At 43.0% G+C, this 26,446-nt stretch overlaps 1 protein-coding gene and 1 long non-coding RNA gene across 12 annotated transcripts in view; one reads left to right on the top strand and one right to left on the bottom strand.

Moving 5' to 3' along the window:
• Positions 1-3,855: 3,855 nt before the first annotated feature.
• NTM (neurotrimin) overlaps positions 3,856-26,446 on the bottom strand; it is a 943,500-nt gene continuing 920,909 nt past the window's right edge. For 4 of the 7 annotated variants that reach the window (XM_006936805.5, XM_045038541.1, XM_045038540.1 and 1 more), the window contains 4 exons: positions 23,995-24,146; positions 20,656-20,691; positions 15,321-15,353; positions 3,856-10,319 (listed from right to left, as the gene is read on the bottom strand). In XM_006936805.5, coding sequence (XP_006936867.1) covers positions 10,219-10,319; positions 15,321-15,353; positions 20,656-20,691; positions 23,995-24,146 — 322 coding nt within the window. In that variant the 3' untranslated portion in view covers positions 3,856-10,218. The remainder of the gene's footprint in view (positions 10,320-15,320; positions 15,354-20,655; positions 20,692-23,994; positions 24,147-26,446) is intronic. The other 3 variants (XM_019811568.3, XM_003992582.6, XM_006936806.5) reach the window with 3 other exon arrangements.
• Positions 5,102-24,629, top strand: LOC111556591. 5 transcript variants are annotated; one of them, XR_006586142.1, is made up of 6 exons: positions 5,121-5,136; positions 7,200-7,262; positions 7,974-8,013; positions 20,453-20,573; positions 22,554-22,695; positions 24,339-24,629. It is a non-coding gene; the product is annotated as an uncharacterized LOC111556591 (long non-coding RNA). The 5 variants fall into 5 exon arrangements; XR_006586141.1 differs by lacking the exon at positions 7,974-8,013 and having other exon boundaries at positions 5,102-5,136; XR_006586143.1 differs by lacking the exon at positions 7,200-7,262 and having other exon boundaries at positions 5,116-5,136.

Raw genomic sequence — 26,446 nt, 5'->3', positions numbered from 1 at the left:
CTGTGTTTCTGCCTTTTCAGGTAGCTCTTTGAGCTTCCTTAAAATAGCTGTTTTGAATTCTTTATTGGGTAAATTGCCAGTCTTGTGTCTTTGGGTTACGTTCCTCAAACATTACTATGATATTTTGGTGGTATCAAGTCCCCTTGATTTTTCATGTTTCTTAAAGTTTTGCTGTCTTCACATTATCAGTAGCAATCACCTCCTCCAGTCTTTACTACCTGACTTTGGGAGAGAAATACCTTCTCTGCTCTTCTAGGGATTCTGAGGCTTTGTCAGATTTTCTATGGTTATGCCTTTTCCACACTTTTTGATCTCTCTTATGGCAGAATTCTTAAGCTTGTGTGCTTTTTCTCTGTTCTGCAATGCACTAGACCAAGTGCTGACACCTCCCTTATGCTTTCTCAAAGGAAGCACTAAAACTTAAATTTGTTGTTTCTCCTTAGCCTATAGATTTGGTCTGTTTTTATGTACATGCTCACTAGTCATCTACCAAAGCCTACACTCTCCAATGTTAAGGGCATGCACAGAGAACTGGTCACAGGATGTGGGAGTGTATGGGTGAGGCATGTGGAATTCTGAGGGTGGGCCAACTGGGGGAATCCATGGATGAGGTATCACAAGCAAGCAGCTCATGGGAAGGCTTCCTGATGGAGGCTGTGATCAGTCAGTAGGATCTTCATTCTTTTTTATGTCTTCCTAGAGTCCTATCTGCCACTCTTACAGCCTTTTTCAGCTGCCCAGTCATCCAGCTCATGACAATACTCGGGATGGAGTGAGAGGGAAATGGGCCCCATCTGGAGAAGATGAATGCTTACTCACACACTTTTACTTTCCCTTGAGGGAGAAATCATGGATTGAGAAGGTATCACTTGGTACTGAGCTGTGCTGCCTTGGAGAAAGCATTATGCCAATAAAGTCAGACTGTCCTCCTACCCTCTCCAAGGTAAAACTTGAATTTTTAGCTCTAATGCTAAAATAGAACTTCTCTGCTGGAAACCCGGGCTTCCATAAAGGCTCTCAAGTTCATGTTTGATCTAAGATTGTGTTCTCCAGGGGCTCCATGACTGTCTGAGAGAGGTTGGAGCCAGTTCATGGTCACTGCAGGGTCCAAAGCCAGACCAAGGTCTATATGTTTGTTACTTGATGCACAGGAAAGCAAGGCTCCTCTGGTCCCTAGGAACACGGTGCTGAATCCCACAGTTCCCACAAAGACCCTTCTGCTTGTGGGTGTGTGCCAAATTGTTGTTGAAAGCAGGGATTTGACAAGAATGTCTTATCAGCCATGTTGTTGATGTCACTCCTCAAGGACCTTTTGGACTAATGGAACATGGGAGTTCTTTGGTAATTGTTCTTTTCATGTGCCTAATCTGGATTAGTCACCAGATGACTAAAGCTGGATAAATGTGTCTGAGTCAAAACAGCTTTTCTCCCTCAAATAACCAAGTGGCTAGGATGTATTTATGCCATTTATGGAGTAGAACTGCCTCAGAGGTCTACCAAGCCCCTGACAATGACCTCGGCTAATTTGTAGCTCTGGGTACTATATATCTAACTCAAAGTATTAGGAATATATATTTCTAGGTATAGCCCAACTAGACGACATTTCTTTCCTCAATGTCATAATTACTCCCAGAATGCCTAGTGTAAACAAAGGAGTACTGGAACAACTCTATGGAAGTGATTTTTTCCCCACAAAATTCTTAAATCTCTAGTTTCTTAATAAAAGGTAGGCTGTACTGGAGGAAAGGAATAGGGAAGAGAAAAGATAAAGGAAAATGTGTAAAAAAAATGCTACTAAAGAAGACATGGATGAGCTAGGCTAGCAGGTTATTTAATCAGAGAGGCTCTCTCATTGATAATTCAAGGATGTGTCTTAACATGCTATGTTTGTTAATGAAAATACTCTATGGCTGTACTCATAAATTCCAATTTGATGCCCAGTGTTCTGGAGCTCAGATAATCCTATGCCATGGACTCTACCTGACTGATTATTCTTTTATATTTTTGAAGACAAGGAATGATGAGACATTAATATAGAAGCTCCCAGTATGCCAATGTTTAGAAGAATGACTCTACATGTGCCTTGGAAAAAAGACAGGTATTAATGCAAAAATGATCAGGAGGCCAGGGTGTCTGACGTATTTGTAAAGCACCAGTGTTGAGGTACGTGCAAGAATGGCAACAAACACCTTGTAATGAATTTGCTGCCCTTGGGCTGCTGTGATAGAGGGCGATTACTTCTGACTGGTGAATTACACCGTGGAATATTGATTTCTTTGTTCAGAACTAGGCCTGGGCAAATGGTTTGCCTGACCCTTTTACACGCGTACTGTGCTAGTGTTGGCTCAATCAAATGCTTAGTAGATGAAGAAAGCCTTTCATTCTTGGAGGGAAGCATCCTGTACCCAGAACATGAGGAAGAAAATGCTAGTGAGTGGGATGAATTATCCATTATTCTGGATCATGGAGGGTCTGGTGAATTAGTTTTTGTTAAGTAGAATGTCCCAATGACTTTAGGCCTAACAAACATGGGGGAAAACAGTGCTGATTTAATTTCCTTGGCTTTCTGTGTGCTATGAGCTGTTTTGCTGACAAGAAGAGTCAGAATTACTAGCTATTACAAATAAAAGCACCAAGAAGTTTGTTGTTACCTAAACTGGTGTCATTGTCCAAATAAGGAACATTCTCTCAGTCAGTCAGGAGAAAGAGTTTGTAGGCAAAGAGCTTGTGCAGCTACATCATTACTAATGATTAGCTCTAATCCATATGGGGCTCCCTGGGTGATTCCAAAAGTTGCTGTTTTTTGTTTATTTGGTTAAAAATCAATGCATGTAGGACACAATTCTTATCAAATATATTTGGGAAATGTAGGCAACCTATAAGAAAAATCCAGAGTGAAATTTCACAGTAGGGTTCTTTAACATGGATTTGGAATAGTCCACAAACCATCCATAACCATCTAGAGCATTTTGTAAACATTTTTCAAGCATGTGGACTTGTTTGGTTTTCTTGTATTGAGAATGTGATTGTATTTCTTCAGACTCTCAAAGAGTAGCCTGACATCCAGAGCTTTCAGAATGGTAGCCTTTTAAATCCTTATTTCCATGCCAGAAAAAGAGGCCCTTCCTAGTCAAGTGTGAATAGTGATACTTCTTACATACCTCCACAAGACCATTTCAATTGTGGACTTCTCTTGTTTTGGGAAACAGATATGAACAATGAAAGAATGGAGAAGGAAGGTCCAGAGGATTTCAGAGCTTGGGAGGCCTTCTGTGACCAGCTTGTCCAATATTCATTTTAGCAATTAGGAAAACAAGGCCCCAGAAGGTATAGTGGTGACCTATTGCAGATCTCACTGCAAACCATAATGCAGCCTTCGCCTGCCTGTTTCATATTCTCTCTATTCTACTCATACTCATTCCTCAAAAATGAGGGGAAGTTGGCATGTAATAGCATATACTACCTTTACTATGCAAAATGAAATCTGATTGTATTTTGCCAAGAGCCATCTAGGAATGGTGCTCCCAGTGGCTGATTAGGAAAGAGGCAGGACTTTGCCTTACCCTCTAAGAACTTACTTTTGGCACTACAGAACACATTTGCATATGCATATTTAGACCCCTGCACACATACAGGCTCAGGAATGAGTTATACCTTTTGAATTTCTTCTCTATCATTTTATTTTCATTTTTCTTGTTCATTAAACTCTAAGATGGACACTTAGAGAAAATAATGTTGTATTTAATAGACAGCATCTATTACAGTACATCTTATTTCTTTGCTGTCTTCCTTTCCAACTGGTCAAGTACAAATGAGAATTGTGGGCAGGAGTGAAAAGAATGACAGGGCACTGGCTCAAACTGGTGACATGGTATTTATTTTCATTTCACTTCTTTTTCTACCTCCTCCTTCCAAAAGAAGACAAGGAGTCCTCACTCATGTATGTCCTCTATGCTTTGGGCTCTTTTCCCCTTTGCAGTTCATAGATACAGGAGATATGGCTTGATGGCTCCACCTAAACCTGTCATCAACTTTGCAAATGAAACTTCAGAAGAAACTAAAGCTTAAGACAGTAGTAGTCAGGGACAAACATTTGAAAAAAGGGATCAGGGACCATGAAGATTCGAACACCAAGCTCAGTCAAGTCTTTGCCCACTGCCTCTTACAGCCTCATGCTCTTCCCAGAGGAGGTAAAAATGAAGCATAGAGTCTAGGAGCATCATTAAAAGTGAGGGGCATTAAGTGAACTTAGAATTGGACCAACAATGCACATATGTCATATGAGACCCGCACAAATACTTCTGGACCCTTGAGCAGAGCACTTACCAGAATGATGTGATATAATTATTAAAAATCTTATCTGGAGACCTCTCTTTTCATTACTCTCTCTTATTATTTTAAAGATGAATTTGGGAATAACAGGTGCCATCTATTTTGAAGGATTAAGTAATTTAATAATTACAGTAAATACTTCCCCACATGGATGTGCATGTGCATACACATACAAGCATGCACACACACATTCCTAGAGAGAACTCTGAGTATTTTGCGTATCTCCAATATCTTTGACTTCCCTAGACTTTTAGTTGTATGGCAACTTATTCTCTTGTTTTATTTGTGTCATATAGAGAGCAAAATTGAACAGCAGCTTGGGGATGACATCATTTTCTGTTCCAGAAAAAGCCATTGTCTTTCAGTAGATAACACTCCTTTCCAGGTGCTGCAGTGGTCATCCCTAAAATTCTCCTTAAGGAGTCATTCCAAAAATCTGCAGAAATGGCAGTTTTGATCATGCATGTCCCCTTCTTATAAGCCATTCTGAAACAAAGACAATGCATCAGCTCTGGAACTCACCCTGATCCACATCTTCCATTGCCATTTATCAAAAACACAGCTTTCCCAAGTTTTTCTTGTAGAAATATTATAGAATCTGAAATTACAAGATTGAATTTTAAAGATAGAAAATGATTATTAATCTTCCATCAATAACATCTTATGTAAAACATAAGAAGAACCCAACTTGCTAGTAATAGAATCTGGACTATTTCTTAATTCTACTGGTCAACAGTTTGGTTCTGTATCCAAAGTGCTGTACTGATATTTAGAACTTCTAAAATCAGAGTCACTGGAAACCAGGTAAATGCTATGGCCATTGCCAACATATGTTTCTAGGAAGTTTTAATCACACATATGTATTCTGCCAGAGGTATAATTCATTTTCAAATAAGGCTAATAATGATCCCTGAAGTGTAGAAATAAAATTCATGTACTTTAATATGCCAGAAGCAATGTTTAAGTTATATGGAAGTTTGCATGGGGGTAAGATCAACATTCAGAAAATGAAAGCCAAACTAAACCCCCTTCATAAAAAAAATAATACACCAACATGCATTAGACATAAATTATAAGAAGTGATTATGTCTTGAGCTCAGGAATTGAAAAGTCTTTTCTACAGAAAGCCATGTTGTTCTAGTCACATAATGTGGAGAGAGATCCCATCTAGTAACAAGATGGGAGAGAAATATGAAGTTATAAGGGACAGTTAGAAGGAAGATGCAAAGACTCAGAGAGATCTCAGTTACTCACAAATCATGGGGATATTAATTTGCATTTATTGCCTGGGAGAAAGATAGAGTTGGACACTCATGGAGATAGTGTCTGAATTAAAAACAAAGAGAGGTAAGAGCTGATGCTTTAGAGTTACCTGACTGAGCAGTTTGTAGTGACAAAGGAGACGCTAACCATACAATCAAATCCCAGTGAACAGGTTGTGAACCAAATTAGTTTTGGGATTCGGTTTAAATTAAAAAAAATACTGGAAAGAGGTATTATTTAGTGCCTCTCTCAGATACCACTACTCACAGTTCTTTTAAGTTGCTTATCTGATGAAGAATAAATGACTGGCATGTGCATATACATTTGGCCATAGAAGCACCAGGGTGTGTAGGCTCATCATTAGCAGGGACCATCTACTCTGTCACATATCTCTTTTGGATAGATTTTTCTCCTCTCATGAGAAGTACCTCAAAATTTTACCATTGGAAATATTAAAAAATTGTAGATGTTTTACTGATCCCAGATTTTACATGTTTTATATTAAGTGCACACATTAAAGGGATATTTCTGTGATTGATTGGTGTGACTATCCTCCGTTCTAAACAGAAATATACAATAAAGATAGGTTGGGCTAGTGAACTGTGTTAAATTTCAATCATATTTTAGTATTAATTCATTTGCTAACTTATCTGCAGCTTAAAGAACAATACCTATCATTCATCATCACCATCATTATCACCATTCACAGCAAGAAAAGCAAACATTTAGGGATAATCTACTGTAATTATAGCTCCAGATCTGCAAGTTCCAATAATCACAAGGCAGTCCTTGGACAAGTATTGAATGCTTCAGGTTAGACATCTGATCCTACTGTGTAGAAACATTTTGTACCTAAGTATAATTCGTGAGCCACTGAACATCTGTGTGGATAGAAATGTACAGACATTCTGTTGAAAGAAGATGAATGGAGTTCTTCGAGAGTTTGCTTGGAGTGGGTAGGGCTAGAATATTCTCCACCACCATGCCCCCTAAACACATGAGAGATTGTTATGGGATAAAACCTGCCAGACTTAAAGCATGGTTCTCCCAAAAGACATCCCAAAGTTAGGGTGGTGGGTGAATCCTAAAGTGTGACATTGACTTTAGTCCCAAGGATTCTGGTACACTTGAAATCTAGGCCAGCCTGTAGTAATGGTCTTCCATCAGTACCTGTACCAAGAAAGCTAACTTCAGACACTCTTCAGGATGCTTTTCTTCATTCTAATGAATAAGAACTCTCTAGCCAAGCTACTTTTCCTGAGAAGAGATAGGCCTGAGATTGCCCCTATAAGGTCCTAATCAAAGTCATGTCTTCCTGGATTGGAACTCTAAATCTGGTTAAAGGCCCTTTCTTGTGAGCAAATAGATGCTCCTATTAAAGACTGAAATTTAGCAGATCAGGGAAGATGAGAGAAACTCCCCCTTGCAGCAGAATGGGGGGGGGGGTGGTTCTCCTATCTGCTGAACCTATCAGTCATGCCAAAGCAGCTTCTACAAGGCACGTGCTCTTTAATAATCAGAGCTCTAATGAACCACAAGATGAGGAGGGCTACAAGTTCACAAATAGGTAAATTTAAGTCTTCCTCATCAATATTACTTTATAGTGTTGGTCGTGACTGAGCAGTCCTCATGGGAGGGTGGCAAAGCAGTGATCTGAAGCATGCTTGGTAAGTATGAAAGAGAAAGATCTGATTCAAATGGAGATCATGTGTCACAGTACTCTCACATCCAAGCAAATTCTGGGAAGTGTTTACTTGCAGATGCCTTGGTACATTTTATTCAGATGTGTTCTGGGCTCAAGTTTAGCAATATGGGAATTACCAGTGTTCACTTTAATCCTGTGAACCATGATCTGCATGCAAATTCTCTCACCAGTGTCTATAGTAGTGTCAGGCAAGGGAGAGCTGAAAAAATCTCACCCATCCACTTTCAGTCTAAGGAGACCCAAATCCCATGCCTTTACTAGTTCTGGGACATATGGGAGGGGATGGCTGCAATGCAGCCAACATCTGTGAGGTTTGGCCAGACTGCTCCAGATCATGCTGCTGGGAAGAAAGTGGGTATACCTGGCACGTGGTGATGAGGGTGGAAGGTCAGAAGGACACACAGACCTGAAGTCAACAGTATTTTCTCAATTGTGCTAGTAACAGCCAGAAATGAAACTATTCCTTTCTAAACATTGCCTATTCCTCTCAGGTAGAATTGACCCCTGAGGACCCAAGTACAGTAATTCCTGAATGTTTTGGCTCTGACCTTATTTCTGCCTCTCAGTGAATCTTCAGCTGCTTACTTAATTCCCAGAATCAATCCAAACAGATTAGAATTATGTGACTACTATTTTGGATTAAAATCTACCTTTTCTCTTAATTTGTGACCAGAGGCAAGGTTTGTGAAGAGAAGAGACTCCACCAAACACTGGTTGGTAGAATTTGGAAATATATATTACTAACCCACAATGTTTTAAGCTTTCTGTTTTTTTGTTTTGTTTTTGTTTTTGTTTTTGTTTTTTCTTTCTTCTTTTTGTGATAGCTGTGCTACGCTGTCTCACAGAAACAATCACACATAATAACCTTCCCTGAACTGGGCTTGACATTTTGCCCAGCTTATGAGATGAGTTGTTTGGACATGAGCAGGATGCCACAAACCTCGGCCAGAACCTTCTTGAAGGCATTGGAGGTCATGAGACCCAGCCCTCCTTCGCTTCTGTTAGGAGGATGAAGGTGGTTTCCAGAACGTGTCTGTCATCAGAGCACTTCTACAGAAAGAACCCATTCCACCCAAGGAGGGAGCTAAAGACCATTAGTCTGATTCAGATATCCATTTCCCTCCATCTTCTTCACTCCCGAGCCAGGTGGGCTCTCTGGCCCCTCACCCCCACCCTACCCCGCTTGAGAATGAGTTACCACACCAGGTGAAGAGGGACATGGAACACTTTTTAATGTCAAGTCAGAGACAACCCCCCCTCCCCTAGTCCCCAATCCCACTTTCCCTCATCACATCCAGGACCCCTCCCCGAGGCCTCTCTGGTTCCCAGACTTCAGGGGAGGAAAAAAAGTTATCTAAAAACTGCATTTTCTTCTCTTTCATACACACGCACACAAAGGTGGGAAATTAAATAAAACGAACCAGGAGGATTCAATTCTCCAGTAGTAACAAAGGCATCAGAGATTTCCCACAATGGGCTAAAGCAAGTGGTTACTGACTGTGTGGTTGGTTCAGTTGCTTGCTGTTTACGCCCTAAGACAGGACAGAGAAGCCAGGCCTCCCATCAAGGCCCGGGCCTCCAAGAGCCACACCTGGAAAAGATGCTGCGCCTAGTATTAGTGTTTTGTTTTGTTTTTGTTTTCATTTTCTCTTTTCACTTTTTATAAATGTCTCTGACGTGTAAATAACCAAGGAAATAAAAAGGCAGGAGCTGATTACACAATTACCAGTAAACTCTATCATCTTTTAGAAGATCAACACACAGCTAACGCCATATACAGCATGCAGTAATGTCTGAGAAAGGACCCTGCTGAGAAATAAAATGGCTAGAACTCTAACAAAAAAAATATATGTATATATATACTGTATAATATATGTCATCAAAAGAAGCATAGCCAACAAACTCAAGATACAGTGTGGATCACCCTTCCATTTCTAAACAGCATGTAGAAGCATAGTATTTTCTGCATTAAATGCCAGAATAAGGAGAAATCTGTAGCGCTGGTGGAGATGTTGGTTAAATCGTATGTGGGTTTTTTTTTTTTTTTTGGTGGATTTGACATATCCTCACCAGGTGGCTAATGCCTGGTGGTCCACCAGTTGTAAACCTAGTTTAGAAGTACACTATTTTTAATGTTTAACAAACATACTTCTCTTCACCTTTCATATGTGTATGTTTTTAGTCTTGTCTTGTTTTTGCACTAAATTCTAGACTCATATCAGAAAATATAATTAATAAAATTAATAATGAACCAGAATCCCTTATTATCCATGATGTCCATGTAGTAAAATGAAAACAAACAAACAAAAAAAGTGTAACAATTTTTTTTTTTTGTGACTGTTGATTGTGGGATTGTTGTAGCTGTCAGGCTGTCTTGTTTAGTCTCCTTTTTATTTTTTTTTCTTTAATTTTGCATTTTGTAACACACACAACAGTGGCACAGTCTATGAACGGGGCCACAGGGGCACATCTGGGTCCGCAGGACTCCTTCTGCGTTCGTCTCTATGGAATTGGGAATAGCCGACTCCAGAATTTTCCTTGCTTGGGATGCGTCAGTGGGCGGAGTGGCTGAGCCCTGCCCACCCTGGTAACAAACAGGTCATGATGCAGCTGCGGGTGGGTCCAGAGCAGGGTGCGCATTCTTTCCGTTTGGGCAAAGGAAGAAAACTCAGCTGTGCGTACTGATCTGCAAGACCTGCAAGGCGATTTTCAATTTCCCTTTGAAATGTGTTTTGCCAAAATTATTCTTTGTTCCCCTCCCTCGAATTTGTGTCCCATTAGGCTCTGTTTCTCTGAATTTTGTTGGATTAGATCTTATAAGAAACGGGGATGCTCTTGCTGCTGTCGGAGTTGCCAGTTGCTGTTGGGTTGGTGGTAGCGGCGGCAGCTTCTCCCCAGTGGGGGAAGTGGCATTCACATCAAAACTTGAGGAGTAGGTGCAAGACCAGAAGAGGTAGCAGCCAGATGCAGCCTGCCCTCCTCGATGTCCCGTTGTTCACTTCACTGACTGCGCCTGGGCCTGTGGAGAGAACAGACTCGTCATGGGCTGCCTGGTCTAAGATGGAACATCTGTCACCCTATGTGCTGTCATTAGGCCTTGCCTCTGATGAGGCATCCCTGTAACTGGGACATTTGATGTTCCAGTGCCATATGTGTGTGTAGGGGTGGGGGAGTGGCTGCATTAGAAATAACCATTTACAGCTTGGATCCCATGGATGTACGATGTATAAGAGGGAGCCTTCATTTGCAAAGAGAGAACATGAGGAACAGGTTAAAGTGTGCTGGTGGCCACTAATCCTCTCTCATGTTGTAATATGCTAAGGACAAGGCTCAGGTTCAAGTTCAAGAAGGTGGAAGATTATTTAATATTCTACATGGAGTCAAGGAAGTGAAACCTTTGTATCATCTGCATCATCAACTGACCAATCAGCGTGTGCCTTAACCATTTACATAGCTCTCCAGCTGTTCAACCTGTTGTGCTGGGAAGGACCTGTTGGACACAGCAATCTGTCTCCCTGCTGCTGCCACATTGGGTTTGGTGCCTGTTCTGTCAATCACTCTATCGCAGGACTGGGCACTGGGCTTCTGCCTGGAACACTTGGCCTGTTCCCTATCTGGACAAGGTAATAGCAGACCTAACTCAAGTATCATGTGCCTGAAAGGCCAAAATCAGCCTGCTGCACATCGAAGTGGGATCAAGTAAAAATACAGGTGGCCTTCTGCTGTGAACATGGAAGTGAGAGAAGGCTTATGTGGAAATTGGGATGCAGAGCCTGCCACCGTGCATGTTTGTGGGTTGGAAATGGATGGCATACTTCCCTGAGAGACACAGCTCCACCTGGCCTGCATGCAGATACTCTGGGAGATGGGGACAAATGTTGGAGGCAAGAAAACTATGAGGTGCATGAAATTTCCCAGCAGTTTGCCTGTCATTTGAAACATCAGCCTTCTGACCAAGAATGCCCATAAAAAATGGGGCCATGATTCATGAACAGTACACACAAGGGTGGAGGCCCAGATGAGTTAGGTACCTACTGCAGCAGAGAACCTTCTCAGGCTACACCTGCTCTGGCATACTTTGTTGCATTGAATTTAATGGGAGTATTTAAAGCCGGTATCCCCCCTAAGGCCACCTCCCCATTGTGGTCAAGAAACAAAGCCAGAACCTGCCTGCCTGACTTGGGTGCTAAGCATCAGAGATACTTTTGGCTAATGCAGTTCAGCATCAAATCAAGCTTTCTTGATTTCATATGGGATGATTCCATCACATCCTTGAAGCCCTGGCCTGGGACCACTGCCCATACAATTTTATGTTTTAGACCTTTGGGACAAAACTCTGATTCTGGGGCAGTGGTTAAATAGATGGTCATGAATTTGAATGTATCAGGTCTTCCAATCTCATGTATCTGTGATGTCTGGCTCCCAATATTCCCAAGGCCAGGCAGTGCAAGTTCTCATGATAAGAAGCACAAAACACAGGTATTCTGTTCTCCACTGGCTGGGAAGTGAACTTCTGGGCAACATAAAACTAAAGACATCTGCCATGGAATGCCTTCCTTCTTGCAGCCCATGGTGGATACAGATGACAAAGGAGCATTCCTGTTACACTGCTATCACTTACACTTCAATTTCAGAAATGCTTATCATTTACCAATGATCACTAATTGGCTCTGTCTTGTAAAATGTAACTATTGTGTTTCTATGTAAACCACCACCAGGACTCATTTCTTCATATTCAATCATTGTGTTATTTATACAGCATTCTTTGGAACCCCAGGAGAGAAGCCACTCCCCCTGCCTTCTAGGATGAGGTTGCCTCTCTCTCCAGTGAAGAAGCCCTGCTGCTCTGGGCCACTCCAAGATTCTTCACATTAAGACCCTTGCCTGTTACTGAAGCTGACTCTAAGCCACAAAGGTTGTTTCTGAAGCCAGCAGGCCAGTAGGTCTTTGTGTAGCTGGTTCTGAGTTTAAGCTGGGAAGTCCTCTTGGCTGCATTCCATCTTCCCCCTGTGCAATGCATGGTGATTCTAAGTGTGTTCTATGTGCCTGGCACACCACGCTCCTGGCCAGGCACACATCTGTTGGTGCATGACTCTCTTTCTCTTGCATGTCTTTTGTTCTCCTCAACACTTACACAGCTTTGCAGCCCACTCCCCCATTTACCCCAGCACATTCCCACCATACTCCCAGCCCTGGCCATGGCTCAGAAGATGCCCTGTGGTAAAGTAAAAGGGAATAAATGCCAGGTATCTGAATTTAGTGTCTCTGGGATTCTCACCTGCATTCTCTTCTTTTGGGGCCACCCAGCTAGTGGGATTCTCCAGGGAGGAAAGTGGAGAATTAATGCCACAAGCCAGGCAGAGAGCCCAGCAGGAGCCTGCTTCCTTACCATGTAAGAAAAGTCAGAAAACCCTGTTTGCAGCCAGGGCCTCTGCAGCGCTGCAGGGAGGGGCTGTGAGCCGGCAAACCATCCCCAAGACACCTCACAATGGCTGATGCCTCTGCAGGTGTGCTCTCCGGGCACCATGTGCTCTGCTTCATTGCTAAACCCCTCAGAGTTCCTTTGTGGCTCTGCTGCCTGCTGGGAAGCACCACAGAGAACCAGCAGAGAGAGGTCCTGACCTGTTGTGTCAAAAAACTCTTACCATAGAAGAAAGGAAAAGGCCACCAAGTGCGTCAGAGCCTCCTCCTCTTGCCTGCATTTGTTTCCCTGCCCAACACACAGGGTCTCTCTGCTTCTCTCCTGTCCCAGGCCCACAGGGGACCGTCACTCACTGTGTGGGGCCATATCCAGCCTGCCTCCTCCTTTTCCACATACTTTCTCCCCTCTCCAGCCTCCCCATCCTTCTCTTGGGCACACCCAGGAAATCTGACCTGGACAAAACTGGTCATAAGGAGGAAGAAACAGGAGTAGACCCTGGAGAAGCATTGAGACGAGGGTATTCCAGTCATCCTCCCAAAGAGGACAGCTTCAATCCTCCAATCCATAGAAATTCACAGACTGTGCCTTGCCACCTGTGGCCTTGACCCCTTCAGTTTATTCTTTATGCTAATTCCAGAGCAATGTTTCTATGATTCCACACTCATCATGACACTAATCTATGTGATTCTTGCAGCCTTCATGAAACTTCCCAACTGCTTGGTATAACACTCCCTACATTTCAGAGTCTGCTTGCTATCTGCCTCCTCAGCCTCTTTTCCTGACACATGTTCCTTTGTTTCTCCTCACTCCCTGCCACCACTCCCCACTCCATGCAACACAAGCACACAGACACTACACATACTCATGGTCACATAAACGAGTGTGTGTGAACCACATTCTCTTTCCTTTCCATCCTCACATACCCTCTGCCTCTATGCCTGATGTGCTCTCTACCCAAATCACTGCCACTCATTGTTCCAGATTCTGTTCTGATCCCCATTTACCTCCTCCAGGCAGACTTCCTTGACTTGCTCCTGTTTTGCTTCCACAGCATCAGATGTATCCCACTATTAAAATACATACTATCTGTGTTATAATTCTCTTTATTTGCCTAACATGAATTTCCTCTGCTGTGCTATAAAGTATCTTAAGGAAGGGTAGGGTCTGTGTCTAACTGGGCCCATGGCAGGTATTTAACAAATGTTTTTTAAAAGAAAGAAGATACCAGAACATTTTGATGCATACTGATGTGTTCATATTTACTCTGTCTCTGTGTTTTCCTTTCTCTTAAAATTTTACTGAGACAAAAAAGCAAAAGACCAACTGAATCAAAACAAAACAAAAAATTCTCTACCTTTTGTTCTATCTCAATTTCTCTCTTCCAAACATCCTTTCCCTCTTTTTCCAACTATTTCCAATAAAAGTCTCTCAAAGTTCCTATGGTTGAGGGAAAGTATACATAGAAGTAAAACCATATCTATTAGGATTCCAGAAAGAATTCTTACAGTTGGAAAGATGTCCCAGACCCTTAAAAGCACTCAGGTATGAAATGAGGATTATTCTCTGTGCTTTCATATGTGGACACTTAACCTCAGAGAGCTTAGCTCCCTTGACTTCTGTCTCCAAATACAATTTTCTTTCCACCAACTTGGGGCTGTCACTTTGTGTAACTCACACATCTTCCAAGAATGAAGAAAGGAGAGAAAATGAGGCCACAGGGCCTGTCCCACATCGGTACTGGGTAAGGCGGGACCACACATGGTTTCCCACACTTGCCAGCACATGAAAGAATTCCACGAGATGAGAGTGTTTTGTCTAGGCAGGTGTGGATCACAGCATCCTGGAGCAAGGCCCTCTCAGAGCCTGTGCCAGACAGAGCAGCAACTCAGTCCATTAGCCTGGTGACATGGGCCACACAGATGAGGCCTCTGTTCATCATCCAGCCACGCCTCCATTCTGCCTCAGATGCCTTTATTGCTTTTATTTCACTAGAGAGCTGTGAAAGCCTAAAGAGACTAATCACCAGGACAGTTGGGGTCCCAGAGAACTGTGATGAACATCAATTTAACCATCAAAGACATCTAGTGGGAAGGAAAGCCTCAAATAAGATGTGTTTTATTTGTGGCCAAGTGACTCACCGAAGAACCTCCCCCTTCCTTCCAGTTTCCCCTCCCTCCCCCACTTCCCCTTCCAGCTCCAAGTTAGAAAGAAAGAGAGAACAGGGTAAGTAAAGGATAGCATGCAAGGCCAAGGTCTAAGAAGGTCATCACATTAGAGCATCTGCTTGTGAGGAGAGGCTGGTCTGGTCTGGAGCAGCCAAGACATGGAGCTATTCTGGGCCCTGGCAGGTGCTCATTAGTGCTGCCAGCAAACAGCAGTTAGAGGTCTGCAAGTGGAAGCTACCCAGGGCGAATGGCATATCCTTGGAGACAGGTTAATCTAGATTGGCACAGACATGGCCCAAGGTCAGGGAGGGCTCCCACTGGGCTGCTTGTGGGGTTAGCTCAGAAGAGAAGGCATGTTGGAAGAAAGTGAAGAGTTTTGGATACCCATCCCCACCCAGGCAGCAAGCAGGTGCCTGGAAATAAATATACCAACCTTTCCAAGGGGTCAGAGCTGTAGTTTTCACTTCTAAAAGAAATTAAAAACAAGCCACTGTTAAGGTAGAAAGCAGTCAGAGTCACTTGCTTTGTCCTCTGATGGTTCTGGGAAGGAGCTGGTTCTCCCGGCCCAGGGCCTTCCCCAACCGTTCTGCACTTGCCTTTTGCTGTCTTGACCACAGTCCAGCTCTTGTATGTGCACCTCTCTTTTTTGTTGGGAAGTCAGTTGCCATAAGGTTGAGTGGGGGATGGGGAAGGATATGACTGAGGGTCAGATTGGCTCATTAATCCAAAGAGAACCAACACACCCATCTGATCATAGCAGGAAGCTTGGTACACACTGGAGCCTGAGGTCCCAAGCCAATAATACTTCTTTGTACAATTTTCTTTCTTTGGCCACTGGACTATCCCCTAGTTAAAGTCTGTAGGCCTCAAGTATAAAATTGGCTGATACAAATGGATTATATTATAAAAATCTGAATGTAGGTGCCCTTGCTACATTGAGATGTAAAACTTTGGCACTTATCTGCACATTTTACAAAAACTGTGCCAGAGGAGCTCATACCTGTGATACCTGACTTCCCTTGATGAGTCAGACTATATAGCAAGCTGGTCCAGAGGGACAATCTCAGGCAATAAGACCCACACCTATGCTGCTACACTTACACTTGCTATGTAAGACCTGCCTGTGGAAATTTACTGGGATGCTAGCTCTTCTTTGATGATTAGACCACAAAAGACCCACATTTCACCAGCTGCAGGCCTTCAGAACAATCCATAGAGACTTTCCTGCTAATAGCAGATGTCCTGAGTCGTCAGAAAGTGGTCCAATCTCTAACATTTTACTTGCCTCTTTAACTAGGTGTCTGCAATAGTTCAGCCTGGATGCAAAGAGGATGGAAAATCCTTTCACAATGTGTATGCAGATCAGTGATTTACATTTTAAATATTTCATAATTTTACTTGTCAGCTATACATCAATAAATCTGAAAATTAAAAAAATGCATTAAATTCTTTGCATCAAGGTGATACCGCTCTCTGTGCAAAGGTCCTTGCATATAGAAGGAAAGGCAACCTGGATATAACTTAACCTAAACTCAACTAAAATATTTAACCAAAATCAGATGAATAGGTATGTATGCATTCAAGCTATCTATTCTTTAGGGTGCCCGAGATATGATATCCCTCTTTAACTAAGTGGACCTTGGCAACCTTGGGAAGCCACTCTAAAAAAAAGTAAGGGATAATCCATGATCAGAGAACAAAGGTATGATTCACAGAAGATCTGTCACATCAAGATGGTAAAGAAAAGCCTCATTGTGCATTTAGCAAGGACAGTCTCTTGGAGGGATTGTTGGGGCCTAGAGACCCACCCCAAAGCCAATGTGGGGTTATTTTCCCAAAATGTCTCACTCAGGTACCACTGACTAGAGTTTCTTTGTACCAAGAAGAAGGGTGACTGGCAGGATGGAGGATGAAGAGAAACTCATGGAGGGAAAAAGTAGTCATAGGCCTTCATCCCCAAACCACAAGCAGTGCAGATGTACGGTACATTTGAGGGAGGGCAGCCACTGACTTATGGGGTGCTGGTTTAAACACTTCTGTAGGAAGGACACAGGGAAGGGTTCTACTTGGTAGTTTGGCTTGCCAGAACATCGAAAGAGAAGTGAACTAAAAGTATAAGTTTCCACAGGGCTCTAGATACCTGTTGTGATTTTATGTAAGGCAAAAGCATCTGTAAACAACTTTAGCTTAATTGTTACCATCCAGCTATTCTTTCTCCTGAACTCCAACACACACTACTTGAATGAGAACAATACTCTTCAGTGACCATTTCAAATTGTCTAATTAACTGGAATGTCCTTCTGTCCACCTTACATCTCACCACAGTGAGGGGGGTAATGTTGCCATGATATTGTCTGTATTACCCTGATATTACCCTGATGCTATACTCCATCCCACTCCAAGAAGAGATGCAGAAAGGTTAACATGCTTTCTAGATCCTGGTCTACATGCTATCACTGTTGTGTCAGTTTGAAGAAGTATGAGCCTTGCTTGAGCCTCCGAGCCACCCATGGAGCACTAGCCACCAATAACCTCATGTTTTTGAGTTCATTGTTGGCTATCAAGAAAACAAACAATCCCTGAAAATCCAAGCATGTATTTCCTTGGCAAGAACTTGACTGAAATTGGTGAATTTTGTTGATATATTAATGAGAAGCCAGGTAGAACTGGATAAAATATTCAAAATAAAGAAAGTATAAGAGAAAAGAAAAAGAAAGAAGAAAGAAAGAACAGAAAGAAGAAAGAAAGAAAGAAAGAAAGAAAGAAAGAAAGAAAGAACCACTCCCCTTAAGCCTGCAAGTCAGTATCTGTAGTCAATCCATAATGTGATCTTTTTTGCCACCGGAAACAATGTTAGCTAAATCTAAGTACCTATGTAAACACTGGGTTTCTGATTCTAGTGTGCAGAGAAGAGCTGGTTGCATGCCAGGATGGATATATTCACCTTCTAGAAAAAGGTTGAGAAAATGTTTTTTATACCTTCAGTATTTAGACATTCTATGTGCCATAGAAATGCTCACTGCTAGACGGCTGGGCCTAATTCATTATCTTTAATCCTCTGCAGGGAAGAAGTGGTCATCTTTCCTACTGCACTTTTTTTTTCTTCTTCTGATATACAGAGTTTACTAACTCCCCCATTCTTTAATAAGTTGGTTTGATGGTCACTGTGAGGTTCACAGACATTAATCAGCCAACCTTTCCCAGCCCACTGATACCATCAAATCTGACTTCATGCCTAGGAGATAAAAAACAAAGAACAGTGGATGGGAAATGAACAGCTACCAAGACGCTGAGTTTGCAGTGTGGGCCCCGGCACACTTGCCGGGGAGGGACTCAGTGAGGGATGGTGGTGCATCCCTGAATCCTTATTTATCATGGCAGGAGTACTGCGCCACCAAATATTAATACGAGAAAGTGACATGCAATCTGTTGTGTTTGCAAAAGGGGAGCAGAGAAATACTTCAAGGGTGGCAGAAAATGCTGAGGAGGAATGAAATTCTCTTATCAGAATCTCTCTAGTCCACCCAGATACTGAGTAACAAAATAGCTTAGAACTTCTCTTAAAGCCAACTGTACCCTGTCAGTGGAAATCCATGCATTTGTATTAATCTTGCTTGGTATTTCCGGCATAAGATGAGCATAACTTGGGGGTATTCTCTGAGAAAATAGGTAGCTCTCTATTCTATAGGAGACTAGCAAAGAAGGAGGGGAAAATAAAATGAACACAGATGAAGGGGAGAAATGCCCCAGGCACAAGATTTGTTTTCTTTAAGATATTTTTAGTTGTACAAAAGAATCCAATAGCTATACTGAAGACCACACTAATCCAAATCTTGGAACATTCCAGATGTCTACAATCTACAACTTCTGGCAATGACCCATTGCCATGTACTCAACAAGAAGGATGTGGCATTGAGAGCAGCCTGAGAATCTGAGTACAGAGCTGGCATACAGATCCTTTTACCCAAATTCATTGTTGCAGCAGAGAGGGGTGAGGCAGGACAGCTTTGTCTTAGCAGGTGGAGCCTGGTTATAAAGTGTCCTTCTCCTGCTCCAGTGCAGTGACAGTCAGAAGTGATTTGTTTCTGGTCTGTTTTATTATCATTGGCTCTGGTGTGGGACAATGCCCCTTCTGTCAGTTGAGTATACCTACAGGTAAATACTAACTCCTTAGCAACCACTACCTGTTTTAAAAGTTCCTATTCCCTCTGAAAATAAAAAGCTAAGTGATCAGAATCACTTCTAAAAGCACATCCTGTAGCACTATCTGTCCTCACTCCAGTCCCTCATGCCTCCTCCTTTTCTCATTATTCTCATCTCCTAATGCTCTTAATTTGAGATCTGTGGATCTCCTCATGCCAGGGTTTAATAAACATAAGTTGAATCATAAATCAAACCTGAATTCTTCCACTGACTTCACTTTTACTTTCTATTTCTTTGTTTCATTTTCTTGTTGGCAGTGCCTTACCATGGCACTCTACATCACTAAGGTGAAGAATGCAGCCCTGATTCTTTTTGTTGACAAAAGTATTTTTCCTCATCTGTCAAACAGCTTCCCCTGTAATTTATCTCCTTTCATCTCCTTCCCACCTTGCAAGTCTACTGTAAGATGGGACATCTTACAGATGGGAAGGGATGCAGGGGATGGGTGTGGGAGAAAGATCAGGGACTGGGGTGGAAGGTGGGTAAAGCCTCAAGCTGCCTTCCTGCTAGGCTACCCTATGATCAGCACCGTCCTCAGGAGGAAAACGGTAGCATGTGCCACATGGATTCCACTGCACCACTTGGGTAGTCTCACTGCTGCCCAAATGCTCAGTCTCAGTCTTAGAGAACCACCTCTGCTATGTTAGGGGACTCTGGTGAGTCACTTATATTGGTGGGCCTTTGAGAAAAATTGTGGCTATGCAAAGAGAAGCAAGAGATGAAGGACTTTTATAGGGGAAGGGCTTGAGGTGGAATAGGATTTACGGGGCTGGAGAGAAGAGCTTGAACGAGTTAATTAACCCCTATGACGTTACACTGAAGGAAACTTTTGTCTTTCAGTTTGCATCTGGGAATTGGGCTTGAATGATTCAAAATGCACCTGGCAGTTTTCAAAGCCTTTTTAATATGTGTTTTCAGGTGAAAGTTGGAACAACTGTAAGGTAGATAAGACAGATCAATTTTATTTTATAGAAGAGGAAATGGAGTCTCAATAATGTTTAGTGGCATGCTCAAGAGCACGGAACTACTAAATGTCAGGCTCTGAATTCGATCCCAGTGGTATCCCACTCCCAGTCACTACTTATTGATTATCATGCACGCTGTACCCTGCCCATCTTCCTTTCTTGGAGAACCTCGCTTTGAATCAGCTGATGCATTTTAGGGAACACCTAAACCTTCATGCATATGGTGTTTGCTTTTATTGCTCATGGGCCATTGAAGCTATGCAGGTTGCTATGAAAACTGCTCAGTGGGCTGGGCTGTTTTCCTACTGGTTCAGACTCATGCTGTCTATCTTTGGCCTGCACACGGATCTCTGGGCTTTCAGATGTTAATGGTGTTTATTTTCTTTTCCCCCTCCAGGCCCTTCTGGGGAAGTGTGGGCAAGGTGTGAGCAGAGAAAGGACAGCTTCCCTGGGAGCTCTCTCAGCTCCAGTGACCTCCTTAGCTTCCCCTGGCACCCTCTAAGCAACTCCACAGACAGGTAATGTGGGTGGGGGAGGAGAAGGGGGATACTGGCAGAAGGGGGGAAGGGCAAAAAACCATAAAGCAAGGGGAATACTGACCTTGCAACAAAGTTGAGCTTGTAGGCTCATTTAGTTCTAAATCGGGTGAGGAACGTACAGGAGAGAAAAATGAAAACAAACACATATATTATATACAGTAGCTATATATTTGTCATATATAGTTTGTATACTGCTATTCACACACGTTTCTGAGGGATGGATAAATAAAGGAAGACACAAAAAACAAAGGCGGACAAGATGCAGCATGAGAAGCACTAAGGTGCCTTATGCTTCCATCCTTGGATGCCACGGTTGGAAAGTGACAGAGTTGGCTGCTCATACATTTACAGTGCTGTGCTGAGCTGGGGAACTGACATGGTAGCAAAGGACCAAAGTCCCTTTCCAGATGAGATTTCTGTCCCACATCTTACCCCCATTGTCTCACTTCGGGAGACCAAGTTCAGGAATTTCTGGTCCCATGGCACCATAGCAGGAACAAGGTGGCCCCAAGAACCATGGTGATTCAGCTTATGGGGGCTCCTGCTATTCTTGCAGTCTTAGGGATCAGGAGCATGATCTCATGGGTTCATGATAAGAAGGACCACCCTGCTCCATTTTGCTTAAGTACCATCAAAGATATGGCCACAATGGGACCTCCTAGCACAGCATTCCTCACTTCTCAACATTCAGGTCGCATGATGCACAACGTGCAGGTTGTGAAAAAGTTGGTGGCAAAATTGTGATAATGTAGCTGGCTTTCTGTGATGCTATAGAAGAATGGACTGCATCACAAAGTTCATATATTCGCATAACACAAATGCTACTTTCCCCTCACCCTAGTCTGCTTGATGGCTCTGGGCTGAGAGTCTGCTGATAATGGGAGATGACACAGAAAACTCTGCTATGTCTGTATTTGTCAAAAGGACTTATTGATGATGGGTGTCCATCAGGAGTTTGGGGGCTGCAATGTCTGGACTAGCCTCAGAGAGAGCTGACAGGGTGAAAACACCCATCTTGCACACTAATGCCATTTTACTCCACCTTGCACACTTGTGCAAGTATATAGTATATAGTTACTAGTTTCATGGAACTATGTTAGCCATGGAGCATTTCTGTGATGGGCTCCTCCTCACAAATGGTCTCTCAATTGAGGCTTAAAAAGTGCTTACTGTTAGATTAAATTTGGCAAATGTTCCATGCTTTTTCTCCCTCTTAGAGATTTAGCACGTAAATAAAAGCTCTGAGGTCTCTGCATTAAAGAACATCCCTGCATACACCTCATTCATCTCGGTTGACCCAGTCTTTCTAAACTTATATGAACACATAATTTCACTGTTTCTTTTATTTTTTAGAGAATCCTGGGCTCCACAGAGCTGGCAATTGGAGGAATGTCCCAATGACACAGGGCAGATGCAGACAGAATGATGCTGGGGAGGCAGAGGTTCTAATTGCCACGCGGTGGGGGGGGGGGGTCAGCTGAGAAGAGCAGATTTATGGCACATGCTTCACTGCGTTCCTTGCCACAGACTCCAGTTATTTCACTCTTAAAGCTTGTGCCTTCTCCCTGTTCTCATCTTCAGATGGCTTAAGGGGAAGAGTCCAGGGAATTAGACAGTAGTGATAAAGCCAATTGCAAAACCATGCCATGCATCCAAATCAGAAGAGCGAGGAGGTCAGAGGAGGAGGAATACTGTTCACAGGAATGAGGGGCACTGTGGGTGGGGGGCAGGCCTGGGGAGGGGTGGGAGGCACAGCTGGGAGAGCCTCAGATTTGCAAGGCCAGGGAAGGAGGGGTCCATTCCTTTATAATCCTGGCCCTTTTGTTCATGCAGACAGACACCTGCCAGAAAGCCAGAAAGGCTTGACAAATGTGAGGGGCAATTATGACTATCCCTGTGTGAGAGATGTCAGACAGATCAATCACTCTAATCCCATCTCTGTCCATTCTGACCTACCAGGTCTGGGATCAAGGGCAGTCTTCCCCTTCCCATCCCCCTTTGGATCAAGCTGGGCCTTGTTTTAAGTGCTGGACAGAAGGTGGGCCAAATGTGATTTGGAAGCCTAGATGGGACAATGGAGCAGCACAGGAGGGTTATTCGGGTAAGGCTGGATACACTGGGCTGTGGAGGGGGTGTGGTAGAGGCTGGGGGGTGAAGTGAGGTACTTGAAGTTATGGGATTATCTGGGAGTTCTCAGAATAAAAGGAATTTATGTTCTTGCCAATTATCTGCTAACTTACTCCCTTTCCCTCCCCATCATATTCAAGAGTGCCTGCTACCATGGGAGACTAAGGGAATGGATTTGAAAAATTCCAAGCTACCTGACTTGTGGGGATATGAAGGGATCTTCCCCAGAAAGCAACCAGATATTAACCATATGGCCTGTAGTACGAATCTGCATGTACTAAGTGATGAAAGCCATCACCAGATGCTTGATGACACACACCTAGACAGCCAGGCTCACTTGTATGTAGTTGCTTGAGACATCGCAGGTCTATAAGGGAGTTTGTTTGCTTTCTTCATTTGATTCTGGCACAAGTATAGTTGCCAGAGAGGTAATGAAGGCATAGAAATTTTCTGTGCATATATTACTCCCCCCCAAATAAATAGATGTTTAATTAATTAATGCATGAATGACTATGTGGCTTCTGTTAGGATGGTGGCTTGGTTGGACAAATATATCTCAATCCAGTCAGACAATACCCTTTGACATAAATGAAGAGCTAGGGAAATCCCCCATTTTCTATTAATTCTCCCTCTGAAGCTAATATCATTCAGGATCCCAAGTCCTATGATTCCACTTTTATTTTTATCTTTTAAATATGAAATTTATTGTCAAATTGGTTTCCATACAACACCCAGTGCTCATCCCAACAGGTGCCTTCCTCAATATCCATCTTTCATAAACAGAATCCAGTTTCTCCTATGTCCCAACAACCCGGAAAAGGCTCAGCAATGGTAATGTTTTACACTGCTCTAGGGAACAAAGTATGAAAATAGCAAATGTTCCTCTCTGAGCACTTTGCTATCACACCCAGTTGGAACCCTGATACCTCAGTTAGCTGAGGAGACCTTAAAGAGAAGAAAATTAAATGTCGCTTCAGCATCCCAACATCGTTTCTTCCCACTTCAGGGTTTTTCCATTTCAGAATAAAATGTGAACATTCTTTCTCATTTTCCTCTGCTACTAAGATCCATTTTCGTCCATGCAGTCATTTCTCTCTCTCTCTTTCTCTCTCTCTGTCTCCAACTCCCCCTCCTCTCTCTTTTCCATTCAACCCTGCCCAGCTGTTCCTGATTCTCTTCCACTTGCCGCCCTACCCCGGCCGTTCCTTCCAATTCCTCCTGTGCCATGCGACCCTTTCCTGCTCCTACTGCCCAACTCAGGGCTCAGTCTTACCAAATAGTGTGATGCTGGCATTGGTATGGCCCAACTTATTGGAGGCCACACAGGTGTAGTTCCCATAGTCATGTTCAGACACATTGAAGAAGATGAGTTTTGAGAGAAAAGGTCTGTTTTCCACTTTGACTCCCTTCTTTCCTTCAACCAGTCTGAGACAAACAAGAGAGACAAAAAAGAAGAAAAAAGAAGATGGTTATATTTTCTCATAGGAGAAAGACTCTGGAATTAATGATCTTTTTATTGTCCATTTTCTGATGTTAGGAGGACTATTTTTCCCCCACTCAGCTATACAAGTTAACACACAATGATGCATACAATTGTATTTCTCTATTTTTACACAGGTGTCTGGAGACTCTCTTGGCACTACACATAGTCACCAAGTTCTCTGAAGGCAGGTGCCTTCAACAACTCTAATGTGCCAGCTGTGAGACATTCAGACAGTATTATTCACGCAGTAGGTGCTCCAAGTGTGAACCTAATCGATGTTGATGATGGTGTTAATGAAGAAGATGATGATGGCAACCATAAAAATAAAAATAAAAAAATCTCAGTCTTCAAAGAGAAGAACCTAAGGAGTTTGAAAGAACATGTTTTCAAGCACCTGGGCAATAAATTTTCTCTTATCAGCTTGAGGCATTCTATAGATAATATCTTATTTTTGGTTATAAGAATCAGGGATCATTTTTAAGCAGGATACTCTGAAGGGCTTGAGAGACCGGTCTTCCCAGAGTATTATAGCAACTCAGTCTGGGAAGGATTATGGATTCCTAAGAATATGACCCTATAGACTGGGCAGTTTCCCTGAGCAATCCATGATGGCAGCCCCATATGCCACAAGGGTTCCCATTGGTGGTAGGGACTACTAAAGAAAGGCCACAGAGAGTTAATGGGGGAAAACAGATATACCTAGTAGAACCATGGATACCACTACTGGACAGATGGTGAGGATAGGGGAATACTGCTCAGGGGTCAGTGGGGACACATCCTCCATCTCAGGACACTGTTGACAAAAATTCCTACTACCAATGCATGTCTACATAGAAATTATGAGACTAACTCTCTTCCTTTTTAGAACTTTGGAACATCCCATTTCAGAGAATGGGCTTTAAGCCAACCTTTTACATTCCCTGAAATAAAATGGTCTTCCTTGCCCAGAAGCTGAGTCTATACTATGGGAAAGATAAAACGCTAGTGGGGAAAAAATCCTGAATGGAGGATCTCAGCAAACATGGTTTTAGGCCTGGTTGGGGCAGGATGTGTAGAAGAAATGTCAGGGTAGATACATAATGGAACAGGCACAGGGGATAGGAATTGGGGCAAATGGCTGGTTTCAGAGTCATCACACTGAGAAAGATAATATTCAAGGCAGAATAGAAAGGGAAGCCCAGCAAGACAATGATGAGAAAGTGCTCCATAAACTATAAAATGTTATTCAATATACTATATTTCTGTGGTGTTAGACATTGAGAACTCCTGCCTATCCCTGGGTCCCAGCATGTTTTTGGCATAGAGGACAGCTGCTTTGTCATCATCTGAGGGGGTTGTCTCTGTAGGACCACGGGACGATTCTCTCCACCATCTCTACCATGATCAGAAGAGAAAGCCAGGTTCTGGCTTCAGTTCTCATGCAACATCTGTCTCCAGGGAAGTCAGAAGGTTGCATGAAGGAACTTGCTTGCTTTTCATTATGTAGATTTTCCTCTGAGAGCCTTTCTCTCTCCTAAGCTAGGGGCAGTGAACTGGCCTGAGTCCATGGACTTCATTAAAATGTGAGCACTGTAGGAACGGAATGAGTCATCCGGCTGTGCTGCCAGACGCCACTGTTATATTTCCAGCTTGTTATGTAGATATTGATCCTCTAGGAGGTGCTGTCCAAAGAAGGCTCTACAGCCACCCACAAGGAGGTTTTCAGAGAGCCCTCAAGTGTATTGATCCCATTTGCCATTTTGACACTATTCCTGGGCTGGGGAGGAAGCCTTCACATCAGAATCAAGCTGTGAATTAGATTTCAGCTCTGCAGTGGGGAGAGACACTTACCCGAAGCAGGTTACTACTTGACAGCTCTGAAATGTCTTTAGTTAAAAGCAGGGTGGGGTGGCGAGCCATTCTTTGCAGCACTTTGCAGCTTCTAGGGCAACAGACTTGCCTTTTCTCTGTGTGGTCACACTTTTCCCCCATCCCAAACTGCTCCCAGGCTTTGTGTTTTGTTTTGTTTTGTTTTTTAATGAACCTGAGGCTTTTCATTGGCTCATGCCCCCATGGATGGGTGGCTCTTATTACACACAGCATCCTATTTCCTCTCCTTTTCATTGATACATGCAGTGGCATGCCATTCAGTAGTGCTAGTGTGTGGATAAAGAGACTTCTACCCAAATTTTGAGAAAGCCGCCTGTCCCCATCATATTGACTCCTTTGATTTGCCTCAGAAGTCCACTCATCTCACTGGAAT

Source organism: Felis catus, chromosome D1 (assembly GCF_018350175.1).
Source record: "Felis catus isolate Fca126 chromosome D1, F.catus_Fca126_mat1.0, whole genome shotgun sequence".
Taxonomy (NCBI): domain Eukaryota; kingdom Metazoa; phylum Chordata; class Mammalia; order Carnivora; family Felidae; genus Felis; species Felis catus.
Note: the sequence above shows the minus strand (reverse complement) of the source record. Positions and strands in the feature narration are given on the sequence as shown.